This window comes from Solanum pennellii, chromosome 2 (genome assembly GCF_001406875.1).
Source record: "Solanum pennellii chromosome 2, SPENNV200".
Lineage (NCBI taxonomy): Eukaryota > Viridiplantae > Streptophyta > Magnoliopsida > Solanales > Solanaceae > Solanum > Solanum pennellii.
In genome coordinates, this window is record NC_028638.1 from 50244040 (window position 1) to 50257136 (window position 13097).

General features: G+C 34.9%; 2 protein-coding genes across 4 annotated transcripts in view; both read left to right on the top strand.

The window, feature by feature from the left end:
- LOC107010226 overlaps positions 1 to 1108 on the top strand; it is a 6368-nt gene extending 5260 nt beyond the window's left edge. For both annotated transcript variants that reach the window (XM_015209471.2, XM_015209472.2), the window contains one exon: positions 797 to 1108. In XM_015209471.2, the coding sequence (XP_015064957.1) occupies positions 797 to 853 (57 nt within the window). In that variant the 3' untranslated portion in view covers positions 854 to 1108. The remainder of the gene's footprint in view (positions 1 to 796) is intronic.
- A 4436-nt stretch (positions 1109 to 5544) lies between these two features.
- LOC107010220 (rab escort protein 1) lies at positions 5545 to 12340 on the top strand. 2 transcript variants are annotated; one of them, XM_015209467.2, is made up of 10 exons: positions 5545 to 6341; positions 7163 to 7285; positions 7981 to 8080; positions 8958 to 8996; positions 9107 to 9338; positions 9431 to 9506; positions 10017 to 10060; positions 10152 to 10215; positions 11558 to 11644; positions 11838 to 12340. In XM_015209467.2, exons 1-10 carry the CDS (start codon positions 5638 to 5640, stop codon positions 11935 to 11937), a joined length of 1569 nt encoding a protein of 522 aa, XP_015064953.1. In that variant the 5' UTR covers positions 5545 to 5637; the 3' UTR covers positions 11938 to 12340. The 2 variants fall into 2 exon arrangements, with proteins under 2 accessions (XP_015064953.1, XP_015064952.1); XM_015209466.2 differs by having other exon boundaries at positions 10017 to 10215.
- Positions 12341 to 13097: the final 757 nt, after the last annotated feature.

Sequence of the window (13097 nt, forward strand, 5' to 3'; positions counted from 1 at the left end):
ACATACAAGAATTGTAGGAGTAGTAAATAAAAGTTCTTCTTGAAAAAGTTAAATTTATAGAACAAAATTATGGAAACATGAAAAGTCACATGAATTATTGTTAAAATAAATATAAAAAAGATAGAGATGAAATTTAATTTTAAAGATACATGAATCTACTTTAATTTCTTGATAATTACTCATTTTTATTTTTATTTACATTTATGTTAGAAATTTGAAAGGTCAAGATTATGTAATGAGAAGATTATATATATATAAATTATATAAGTTTTAATTTATTAGAGGGGTAAAATGGTAATTCAACTTTTAAGTTTTGAGCTTCATGCTTATAATAATATATGATTTGTAAATACTTTAGAGACTTATAAAGGAATTTTTATTTATACTTAGGCTCTTAGGAAGTAGTATAAATAGAAGGCATCTCATTTGTAAATCAATCCAAAAAGATAAGTTGTAAGCAAATCTTCCAAAGTAATACAAACATTCTTCTAAAGTTCTCTTTTGCTCTTTCTAAGTCTTTCTTTGCATTCTCTTAACGTTTCGAGTCTTAAAGGCTTACTTGAGCTTACAAGATCGTGAAAGATTCATGAGTCAAGATCGTGAAAGATTCATGAGTCTTAGCAAATACTCTAAGTCCGTGACAGTTAGTTCTGAAAGGAGAAATCATTTTCAATTCCTATTAGTTACTTAAGTCTCTCAGCTTATGTGCAAAATTTCTATTAGTTACTTAAGTCTCTCAACTTATGTGCAATATGGTATTTATTTAATTTTTGTGATGTGAAATGACTATTTGCAGGTAGACTTGCATGAAATGAAGTTTGAAGACTCGCACTGCAAATATAATATTTACTAACAAGATATTTGCTACTTGTTACTTATGTTGATAGTTGAATTACCCTTCTAATTTTACTTGTATTGGCTACTTGTTGAACTTGTATTGCACCTATAAGACAATAGGATATTTGTTACAATAGGCACTTGTTACAAATTGATTGTTGCCGAATGTGTTTGGATTAATGATCTTTTATTAGTATAAGAAGACATATCAGTTGTGCTCTTTGTAATATTTGTTAGCTTCTTATAACATAGAAGTGTGGTTTTGATTAAAGATTGAATTACCTTTATTCATATTTTTCATGGTTATCTATTTAAAAATTTCTCACCGCATAGTTGGATGCAATTTTGAAAGTTGTGTTACTTACTTGGATGAAGAGAATAAGTCACTCCAATTACTCTGTTTGTGCGACAAAATTATATATGATAAAGGCTAAATACCTCGATAACCATTTAAACTTGAAATAATTCGTAATCAAATTCGTCTGTCCTCATATATTGGGTCAAGTTTAAGGGGTTAAATGGGTCAAGGGCGAGTAACTTCACGTTTTCATTAACTCTATCATTTTCAACAACATGCAAAAAAGACAGATTGTTCACTTTCATTTGTTCTCATAGAACAAATGAAAACAATTGTCATCTATTGCCCAATCTTTCTACATGGATTGTAGAAACTGAAGAAACATGTATTTTCAAGTACTTGTTAGAAGAATCGTCGAGATTAACCTTACAGAAGTAATTTTACGGTAGGTCGTCATCATTCTTTTTAAGGCGTTGATTTGTAATTCAGAATCAAAATCTTTGTTATCTAAAAGGCAATTGTAGCAAAAGTTTGATATGCACTTTGCCAAACATCTGAATTTCACTTAATATCTCGATCTGGCCAATGATATAGTTTTTCCACAGTGGAAAAGCAATAATTGCAGTTCAGTAGAATAACTGTTTTCCATGAAAACTAAACTAGATTTTCTGCTGCAAACACATGCAACAAAATGTATGGAGAACATAAAACTGCAACGCTATACAAAGAAAATGTTTTAATGTTTTAAGTTATCTCGAGAATCAAAAAGTGTTCCCAAAAATAGATAGCAGACGAGAAACATTCAAGTTTTAACACTAATCAACTAGCTTAACTCGCATTGCATGTTAGAACCACCATACATCTTCCCATTGCCTGAAACTCTTAAGATGTTACTATCCTCGAATGTCATCATTCCTCCCGAAGTGGCCAGCTGAAAAAAATGAATGTTCAAGACATGGAGGATGATTATTAATCATCATGAAACATGACAAAATAAAATGAGAAACATAACAGTTCCATTAATAAAGTGCGCTCCCGCAGCATGAGATGTTCCTAGTTTACCTCTGTATGTTAAGAAGAAGATGATACCTGTATAATTTATCTGATGTGACCTCCTCCACCACCATCCTAAGATGTACAGGAACATCATGACTTGCTCTTATCACAGCCAACTCCATAGATTCTCCAACATTATTCCACATGTTTTCAAATAGCCAATGACAATTTAAATAAGAAAAGATAAATGATTATTAATACCAATAGGAAATTGCATTTTTTATCACATGTTTCTTTACTCCTTGTTTTTGTTGATTGTTTTTCTGTGTATCAAAGTACATTTACAGAGTTGCGTTGATCAACTTGAAGAAAAGGAGGGGTTTTTGGCAGAGTAGCACATGAAAGCCTTTTAAGCATGTTGGTTGAACTTTCCAAAAATGTGTCGCACTTGTGTCGGGTCTATGTATTTTTGGAGGATCCAACATGCAACCATCAATATTTTTGAAGAGTCCGAGCAACATAGCTTTTAGGTACAATAAAAGAACCCAACATTCAACTAGAAATAGCATCAATTAGACCTAATAAAAATCCAGGCCAAGGGTTGACTTGGCTTAGCCATAGCCTGGCCTAACAATTCATCCCTTTTTACAGTTGGGAAAAGTCATACTTTTAACATGCATAATAAGTGGGATTGAGTGGGTGAACATAGGCAGTCTCAAAGAAAAAAATGTTCCATAACCCGGTATTTTGCAGTTGGTGCAATAAACAATGATTAAGACTAGCACCAATATATTTTCAAACTGGTAAAAATATATCATACAACATGACTAAATGACAACTATCTTCATAACCAAATAGCTAATGCAAATGAAGTGATTATTATGTCCTAGATAATCGTGCAAAAAAAGAGGGAAAACACACTTGAATAAGTTTCTTCATTAATTTTTACATTTGCTATGTTCCAACCATATATTGCTATCTAGCGACTATGAGTCATGTACAAATAAAAACACCAGAATAACTTGACCTGTAAATCATCGACTGGTAGAGTTGCCAGATGCCAGATAGTTGAAAATTTCAACATGCAATATAGTTGACAAGATGAAGAATATACAAATCAACATTCATAGAGCTACCAAATGAAGGCAAGATTTAAAGCAAGCTCATGTCCCTTGGAACCACGACATATCAGCCCTTTCTTAGCTACAGACGGAAGGGTGGTCTACTGGGTTCACTAGTAAGATATGAACTTAACAACAATAGCATCCACCATTTAAATGACAAAAAAAAACATGCATGATAGACATTTTGCATACTGCATTGGATGATAAACACAAAGCATGTGAAAAGATTTAACTGTGATGATACAGATGAACATGCTAACAGACATAAGGAGGACTCTAAACTTGTGAAGAAGCAACCACCGTATCCTCATGAAAATTAGTAATTTTGTATTGAACCATAATAATGAACAACCATATCCACAATCACTACTCCAACAAGGCGGAAAAGTGACCCGTGAATACTTCTCTCTCCCCAGCTAATGAAGATTCTAAAATAATGCAATTAAATATACTCTTAACAATAACAAGAAGAAAAGCAATAACGTACCCCCAAGTAAAAACGAGAAGAAAGGTTTTACAAGAGGAAAGGTAATAATTTACCTCCAAGAAACTGTGAATTCTTTTTCCACCAAACTGAATTATAACATCATTGTGTTTTATCCCAGCGGATTCAGCAGAAGAACCAGGTACGACCTATTCGACAATTTATCAAATTATCCAGCAATTAAAAAGAACAATTTAAATGCCTTACATGATTGGATAGAAGAAAAGTCAAAACACTTGACGAAGAATACGAAACAAACAACAAAACAACATTAAGATGAAGTAGTACAATGCAAAGAAAACACCGTAAACGAATAAAATAAAAAAACTATATGAAAGAAACCAGTAAAATATCAAGCATGATCCTATGAAATTATCCCTATCGCCCCATATATGTTGCAGTTCATCATACCTTCCAAATTTCCCAATTGGAACCATGTTGGCGCCCATGGGCAGGCCTAGGACTCACTAAGTCAGGATCATTAACTAATACTCCCTCCGTATCACAAAAAATAAAGTGATTTATACGGAGTTTAAGAGTATAAAGTAGACTTTTGAATCATGTGGTCCTGAATTAAAGTTAGGCCAAATGTACAGAATTGTCGTTTGATCTTGTGGCCTTAAACATGTCTAAGTAAAAAGTTAAAATTAATGTTACCCAAAAAAAAAGAGGTCATACTTTTTAAAACATACTAAAAATGAAAGGAGATTATTCTTTTAAAAACAGAGGAAGTATTAATCTATTATAATAGTTTAATGGGAAAATGCACAAGTACCCCCTCAACCTATGCCCGAAATCCCAGAGACACACTTATACTATACTAAGGTCCTATTACCCCCTGAACTTATTTTATAAGTAATTTTCTACCTCTTTTTAGCTTACGTGGCACTAGTTTGAAAAAAAAAGTCAACCATCGTTGGGCCCACAAGATAGTGCCACGTAGGCTAAAAAGGGGTAAAAAGTTATTAATAAAATAAGTTCAGGGGGTAATAGGACCTTAGTATAGTATAAGTGTGTCTCTGAGATTTCGGGCATAGGTTGAGGAGGTACTTGGGCATTATCCCTAGTTTAATATATGTAATTCAATAGAAATACTAATATAATAGACAAGAATTGTCTTTTCTTTGTACTTTCCAATCCTACTGCTATCGCGGGCTTTACGCAATTGACCGACTAGAAATATCCCTCCAACATAGGTCATCTAAAGGATCTCAGAGACCTATCAAAGTACCAAAATTAGAATCTTTCAGAAAACGAATTCTTATTCAAAGAGTGCATAGTTATATGGATATACTCACACTGACCCGTTAATTTAGATTAATAATAGATTCACTTTCAACACAAAACATTAATTTATACGTAAAAAATTATTAAAACTACAACAAATGAAGAATATTAACTCATAACTTTAAAAACATAATAGATTCAATACTTAAAATTTTTAAAATTGAACACATAAAATTTAAACATATATAAATATGCAGCTAGGAAGGTGTTATTCCCTGTTTTCTTGAGGACAAGAGAAGTTGGTTTAGTTACACTTTATATTTGGTATAGTGCATTATTAGCATTATCTTTCTAAAATACGTATTTAACCTATGTATACCTAATATATAATTAATATATGATAAATCAATCTAAGAATTTTTTATACATGCTAACGCACATTCTATGTACCTACATAATTAATTTTATATGAATTTAAACATTTTATTCGTATACATTTTAATATCAGATTATATGATATATTTATGTAATTATATATTTGATCTATTCACTTGATTAGTTGAGTTTCTTTTTTTTTTTTATACCCCCAAGAGTCGAGAAAATGAGAAATAAGTCCACCTTTATTTATGATATGAAAGACCTTGAATCTAAAAATTTTGCTGGATTTACTGATGGATGAAACGTCGTACCCTCCCATTGAACCATCCAACTTCGACCTTATAGTGGTCGGCACCGGTCTGCCGGAGGCCATACTCGCCTCCGCTGCCTCCGCCGCCGGAAAATCAGTCCTTCACCTTGATCCTAACCCCTCATACGGTAGCCACTATGCCTCGCTTCCACTTCAGGAATTCACTTCATACATTGAATCTCATTCATCTCAATCCTCCTCCAATCTCACAATTCCGCAATCCGACATGGATTCGGGATTTATTCGGGTCCCTCTCACTACCCAGCCGCTCTACTCCTCCGTTGAAATCACCTCTTACTCCTCTGAACCCTTGGCGCAATCCCGAAAGTTCAACATTGATTTGAGTGGGCCTAGGGTTTTGCTGTGTGCAGATGCTATGATTGATCTAATTTTGAAGTCTGAGGTGAATCAGTACATTGAGTTCAAGAGCATAGATGGGAGTTTTATCAGTGATGGAGAGGGCAATTTGGAGAGTGTACCTGACTCGCGCAGCGCAATATTCAAGGATAGGAAACTAAGCTTTACGGAGAAGAATCAGCTGATGAGATTCTTCAAGCTGGTACAAGGGCATCTTGAGGCTGCTGATGGTGGGGAGAGTAGCGAAAGTAAGAGCATCTCGGAGCAGGATTTAGAGAGTCCGTTCGTGGAGTTTTTAAGCAAAATGGGGCTCTCGGCAAAGCTAAAATCGTACAGATCGAATCGCCTTTCTCTCTCTGTTAGTCACAGTTTCCTGTTTTCTGCTATTCCTTTTTGCTTTCGGTTTCCATTCGATAGACAGTAGGAAGATGTAGCATTAGTTGATTGTGTGATTCCTGTATGATTGTGATGTCTCAGCCTAGTAAAGTAGGAAGATTTATATAAAAAAATTATTAGGAACTAGGAAGCTTTTCATTAGATTGAATGAAAGCATGCCAAAAGTAGAGTATTTACTTCTGTAATATATTATACTATATTATAAGCAATTTGAACTGGGAGGATAATTGTTTGTTCTGTTCTTAGACCAAAGTAATTTAGTGTTTTTTATATGTTACCTCTGATTTCTATGACATCAATGTAGTGAATGTATGACTTCTGCTATTGCAATGGAGTTCTGACACATTACGGCATCTTCTTTTTGATTGTTGAAAAATTTGTAGGATGGCTTTCCCATGGTCTAGACATGAATCTTATAATTGTGGTGCAAGTGATAAAATATAAAATAAAATAAAATTGTGGTGCAAGTGATAAACTTATTAGAATCCTCTGACATAGATTGGCTTGTTTTATTAGTTGAACTTGTATTCCCTTAATGTTGTAAGGTCTACGAATCATTGCTTTAAACTAATGCGAACGGTTTATGTTTTTGAACTGTTAACGGTTTTGTATCCAGAATTTGAATGGTTTTTGAGTATTAACTTTTTACGGTTGTCTGTCCAGAATTTGGTATGTCACTTGGAGGTTTTTTACTATACGTTAGGCAGAGCTAATTCATCTGGCTTATTAGTAAACTTATTTTTTATGTTTTCTAGGATTGTTCTATATGCAATAGCTATGGCAGAGTATGATCAAGAGAATGCAGATGTTTGCAGAAGTGTTCTTAAGACCAAAGATGGTATTGATCGATTGTCCCTTTATCACTCATCTGTTGGCAGGTTACTCTCACCCTTCCATTTTACTTAAAACAGTCATGTAGAAATCATGAAAATACCTCTTCCATCTTTTCTTCAATACATAAAACATTAGTGTAGTAATCCTGAATGTACTTCGTCCATTTGTACATAAATGGTTTTGTACTAATCATGAAAGTCCCTCCTCCATTTGCTTGCTGTTTAGCTTCTGCTTTATCCACAACTGAGATTCATGCTCATGGAAATCCTGAAAATAATATTATTAGGCTAATATATTTATTGTCCATTTGCATCTCTGGTATATCAAAAAATAAGTTCAATAGGATGCATGCTTAGGTTATGCTTGCATGTGTGGATGAAGCAGGTCTGACCTTGGAATGCCCATCATTTGTGTTTTCATGTCTGTCAATTCTTCGTTGAGCATTTATGCTAAGTCAAAACCTTGATCTTGTGGTGGGTAAGATGGTTAACTGTGAGATCGGAAGTCAACCTGGAGAGCTCTGTGTATAGTTGGGTTTGTCTTTTTGACAAGGCAATTCTTTGAGATTAGTTAATCATTTTTTAGAACTGTCAGAAAAAGAGAATGAGATTCGATCTTGATAGTAATTAATCATAATAATTGGTCCACAAGATGGAAAGTTATCTTTATATGCCTTGATATCTATGATCTTAAGCTTCCTTGTCATGAATGTAGTTTTCCCATTGTTCTCAAACTTTAGGTTTCCTAATGCACCTGGTGCTATGATTTACCCCATCTATGGTCAAGGGGAACTTCCGCAGGCCTTTTGTCGTCGTGCTGCAGTCAAAGGATGCATTTATGTACGTCTTTTAACATCTTTTTTTGCTTGTATAACTCCATCATATTATCTTGCAATTTGGTTCCAGTGAGGTTCTTTTCCCTTTTTCCCCTCGTGTTGTTGTATCGTGGTATGAGAATATAAGATATTCCATATATGCGTTATGTTTGTGGTCCTTTTTCATTTTGGTTGTATAATTTTCTCTGCACCCTGCCATCATCCTCAAAATAGAGAAGAGTTTGTGTTTTGTCAAAATCTATCATAAGGAAGTGAGAGAGGCGCATAACATAGCTCTGAAGAGCGCTAATAAAGGTCTTAAATTTGCAGTTGGATGATGTATCAGGGCTCTCAGCATGTAACTTAGGGAGCTTGGCTCTAGCTACAAAGTCTATTGAATGTTTATAGCTAGTTGCTGGCCTTGTATTTTTATTCCTCAGAATGCTAGCTATACGTTTGTGATGATTTGCCCTGCTGTTTTACAGCTAGGAATGTTGATGAGCTTACTTGTAGTATTGAAAAAATCTTTTTCAAACAAACTTGATTATTCTTTACTTTTGACGACTGCTAAATGAGTTTAACTTTATTTTTTTTGACAACTGAATTAGCTAAGCTTTTTACGTGTCAATTAGAAGATATCACCTTGATTGGGTTTCTCTTCTGTTAGTCTTTTTTCTTTAATAAAAAAGTTCTCTTTGTCTTGATTCTGTCATTCATAGTTTAGTTTTATTCGGAAATTTGCAAGAAGTTCTTAATGTGCTAAACATACGAATCATTGTTTATGTGTCCATCCTTCAATACTCACTAATTGATGTTTAATTTTCTATAATTCTTTTAATTGTTGTTATCATTAGTATCTTCCGAGGAGGCTAATGTCTATCTTTACTTCAACTTGTTTCCAGGTTCTTCGGATGCCTGTTAATTCTCTCCTTATGGACAAGGTTCAAAGCGATGCTCTTCTTGTTCATATAAACTCTTAACTGCCCTCGTTTGGTGCAACTGGATTTTTGTAAAGTTCATGAGTTGACATGCCACTTTGATTACTTCACAGGCTAGTGGGAGTTACAAGGGTGTTTGCTTGGCTTCTGAACAAGAATTGTTCTGCCATAAGCTGATATTAGCTCCATCTTTGGTGGTTCGATCACCACTCCCTCATTCCTCCCCTGATGCTCATGATTTTGGCTCGCGAAATACAACTGAGAAGCTGGCGAGGAGTATATGCATCTCAAAGCACTCTTTGAAACTGGATGTAGCCAATTGTCTGGCATTTTTTCCTCCTAGATGTAAGATAGATTCCTAACCCACCTTTTTGTTTTTAAGTGATAAATAATTGAATTTCTAACCTTGTCAACTCCCCTCTCTTCCCCATCCCCAGCTCTCTTTCCTGAGCAGGTCACAGCAATCCATGTGCTTCAGTTGAGTAGCAATGTAGCTGTTTGCCCCTCTGGAATGTGAGTTCACCCGCTTAATGTCTATTTCACTCACCACTTCTCTAATGCTGTATGGTCTTCTGATTCATCCCTATAAATATATCATTCAGACTTCATCTTCTTTTTTAGGATGTGGTTTTAGTCCGTCTTTCACTTTTAGAATGTTCTGCTCATGTTACTACCTTTGCCTTCCACTTTTTGAATGTTACTGCTCTAGTTAATCATCTTTATTCAAAAGGTGAAATATAACATTGAAACACACCAAGTTTGTTATGCTCAAGTTCTGTGACTCAATCTTCATCCATCTATCAAGTTTGTTCAGCTACCTGTATAACAAATATTCCCTGTTAAGCTTTTGAAATCATGTTGGCAACTCTAAGAATGTGGTTTCAGTAGTTTGATTGTGAATATATCTAAATATAGTAGTCAATTGATACTATTAAGTTGAATGGAATGGAGTTGCACGTTTTTGGTTAATTCCTTGAGTGTCTTCTTACCCTATCTCAATTGGTCAATTGTTTTCTCTCTCAGGTTTTTGACTTATCTCTCAGCTATATGTGAGGATGATGTTCAGGGTAAGAAGCTATTACATACAGCCATCGATGTGCTGTTTCATGTTCCTGTTTCTGGAAGTCCTGGGAATAATAATTTTGTGGAGGACCAAAGTGAAACAGGGGATGCAAAACCTGCTGTACTTTGGAGTGTCTTTTATACTCAGGAACTTGCTAAGGTATCTGCTATAACCTTTTAATACCCTGTTCTGTTTTTGGTTTGCTCTAAACTATTGCTCTTCCAATTTTATTTTATAAGGATATTCCCCCAGTTCTTGTTTCATTTTGCTAAGGTTTTCATATTGGTATTTTTTTCTTCTCAAAAGCGGCCAAACAGCTGTCATGAACATTTCATTTTGGGCTGTTGCAGTCCGTCAATTTTTTTTCTTCAGGGTTCTGAATCATCTTTGTTCAGAATCTTCTGCACATTTTGATATAGGCTGTCAACTTATCATATAGAACTTAGCATAGTTCATTAGTCGGTTGACTCAGAAATTAATCATTCTTGAAGCTTATCAATCCCTTCTTTTGTGTAAAATTGGAAGTCAGAGTGGAGCAATTTGATTACTTTATCAGCCACTTTGCTCATAATTTTATCACAGAGGACGTCTTTGGTATTTATATCCAGGGATTAGATCTCATGGTAAGTGTGAGAATTACCCTTCTGATCCTCACTTATAAATATGACTAGAGGGTAGCATTTGCTTCATTTATATTCCTCCTTCCTTCTTGCCCTCCATCTTCCTCCAACACAGAGCTTTTTCTAGTCACATCTTGCTACCTCCGGTGAGTCCTCTTTCCTGCAGATTGCTTTACCCTGCAGCCGGGCTGATCCCCCACCCCTAAAAAACAAACAAAACCTAAAAAGCCATGTAACTGACATATAACCTTTCCTGCCTCCAATCTCCTCTTGTTTCCTCCATTCAGCTGATCACCATCCCTTTCCTTCTGTTTGTCTTGTATTTCTTTCTCCTTGCTTTTTCTATTGTTTTTTTCGCTTCATTATTTTTCTCCTGTTCCTCACATATGGATGTTGCTTTTCTTTCTATGTCCTGAAATATATAATTTTTGCTAACGATGCACAATCTTGTTTTCTACTTTTTAAATCAATTTGTGATTCTTCTTTTGTACATTATGTACTTCATAGTTGAAAATTATGGATAATTAGTGTTAGATTGATGGACTGAGATGAATTTGTGATGGAAAATAAAAAATTGTAGAGCAGTTAATAAATCTAGTTTCTTATAGATCATAAAAAACCCTTGTTCTGCGTGAGGATTACTCTTGGACTGGTAATTTAATCCAAGAGTGTATAACGCAAGATTGGCTTACCGTTAATGTACAGCATTATTAAGCCAACTGCAAGCGGCAAACACACCATATCAGGTTGTCATGACCTTACAATCCCCAAATAATTAACTATTTATCCAGGAACTAATAATCTTAGTTAATCCAACATGCCACCAAATGGTCCCTGAGTTTGTGATAGTTTTCCTGATTTTTCCAATTTTTGTCCATCAGTTTCAGGATGTACGAGATAACATCATCCGTACCCCCATGCCAGATGGTAGTCCATATTACCACGATCTTCTGGTTGCTACAGAAAAGGTAAACATGCATTTCTTAAATGGACTTCTTTTATGTAGGTCCCTATGTTCTTTTTCCCTTATTCCCGCCCTCCTCCTCCTTCTTCTTCTTCCGTCTTTACCATGACCCATTGCATGCTTTTCAGAAGGGCTTATAGTGATGTAGGAGAAGGGCAGATACTCAGACGGTATCCTCATTTGGTGTTTTTGTGCAGATATTTCGAGAGCTGTATTCTGGTGAAGAATTCTTTCCCAAATCAACCTCATCGGAGGAGGGTGCTGCCCAAGAGCTCGAGGACTAGACACCAATATTGATGCTGCTGGATATGTTTTCATTTTAGCTGATGGATGGTTGCAGAATATTACAGCTTGCATTGATAATGACAACAACATGCCCAGTATAATCCCACAAGTGGGGTGAGGGTAGGATGTGCCTCACTGACAATGGTGACGATAATATAGTTGAAGTGGTTTCGGTCCCTACATACCAATATTGGTGTTTTATTGGAAATGCTTTGTTGTTGTAAAGGTAATAGTGTTCGAGTTTCTTTGGTTTACAATTAACAGGATTGAATGTAGAGGTTTGGCATGAGACTTGGACTGCTATAGGTGTTATCTACTTTTGCAATTATTAATTTTTTGCGTGTTTTGATTTGGAAATGTGACTGTGAACCTTTTTTATTTTCAAGGGATGTATCTAATTACTTCTTGTACGATATGTATCTGGCGTGCTTCCCTCAGTATCCAAAATATGTCAGTTCGTTAATTTTAAGTTTCAACAGAGATTATAAAGGAAAATTAGATGTAGATTAAATTATGACTTTAAAAATAATCTTCAAAGATTTAAAAGTTTTACAATTTATGGGAATTATTACAAGTAAAAAGAATTGAAGCTGCATGTAATAATTCATACGTATCCTTTCTCTGTTAAAAAAAAAAAGCTTGAGTTATATAGGTGAAAAATTTACATCATAATTCATTTAAAGTGGGAAGAATCCGTTAGCACGTCTCTGCCGCACTTCCATTTTTCCAGAAAAAGATGGCCAATAGGTCGAGTCAAAATCATGTTATTTAATTTATGACTTGTTTGGTGTTTTGTGGAATTGGCCTACTTAGTGGTTTAGTGTGGTGTTAGGGCCAAAATGGAGATACGGGGACTATTTGTAGAAGTGAAGGTTCAGCGTGGTGTTCACCAGCGTGACAGTGGGTGGACCTTCTCTCTTCTGGCCGCCACCCTTTTTATTGCCACATCTGTCTCAGTATCTTATGCTGCAAGGTGAATTGGGGAGAACACAACGTAATAGTGCTTTATCATTCTTCTGTCGGTTTGTCTTTTGAATTTCATTATGGTTTTTATTTTCCTTGGTATATGTTCACTAGACATTTCAATTAAAAGAAGACCCTGTTAATTTATTGTCTAGAATCTTAAAATTATTCTGATATTGGTTCACAAGTTGGATGACTTAAGGATGTTT

What these genes read in the sequence shown, in the direction of transcription:
- LOC107010220 (XM_015209466.2), top strand. Translation starts at nt 5,638, where the DNA reads ATGGATGAAACGTCGTACCCTCCCATTGAACCATCCAACTTCGACCTT. An exon ending in GGCATTTTTTCCTCCTAGAT is followed by an intron (nt 9,339 to 9,430) that starts GTAAGATAGATT and finishes CCCCATCCCCAG; the next exon opens with CTCTCTTTCCTGAGCAGGTC. An exon ending in ATACTCAGGAACTTGCTAAG is followed by an intron (nt 10,216 to 11,557) that starts GTATCTGCTATA and finishes TTTGTCCATCAG; the next exon opens with TTTCAGGATGTACGAGATAA.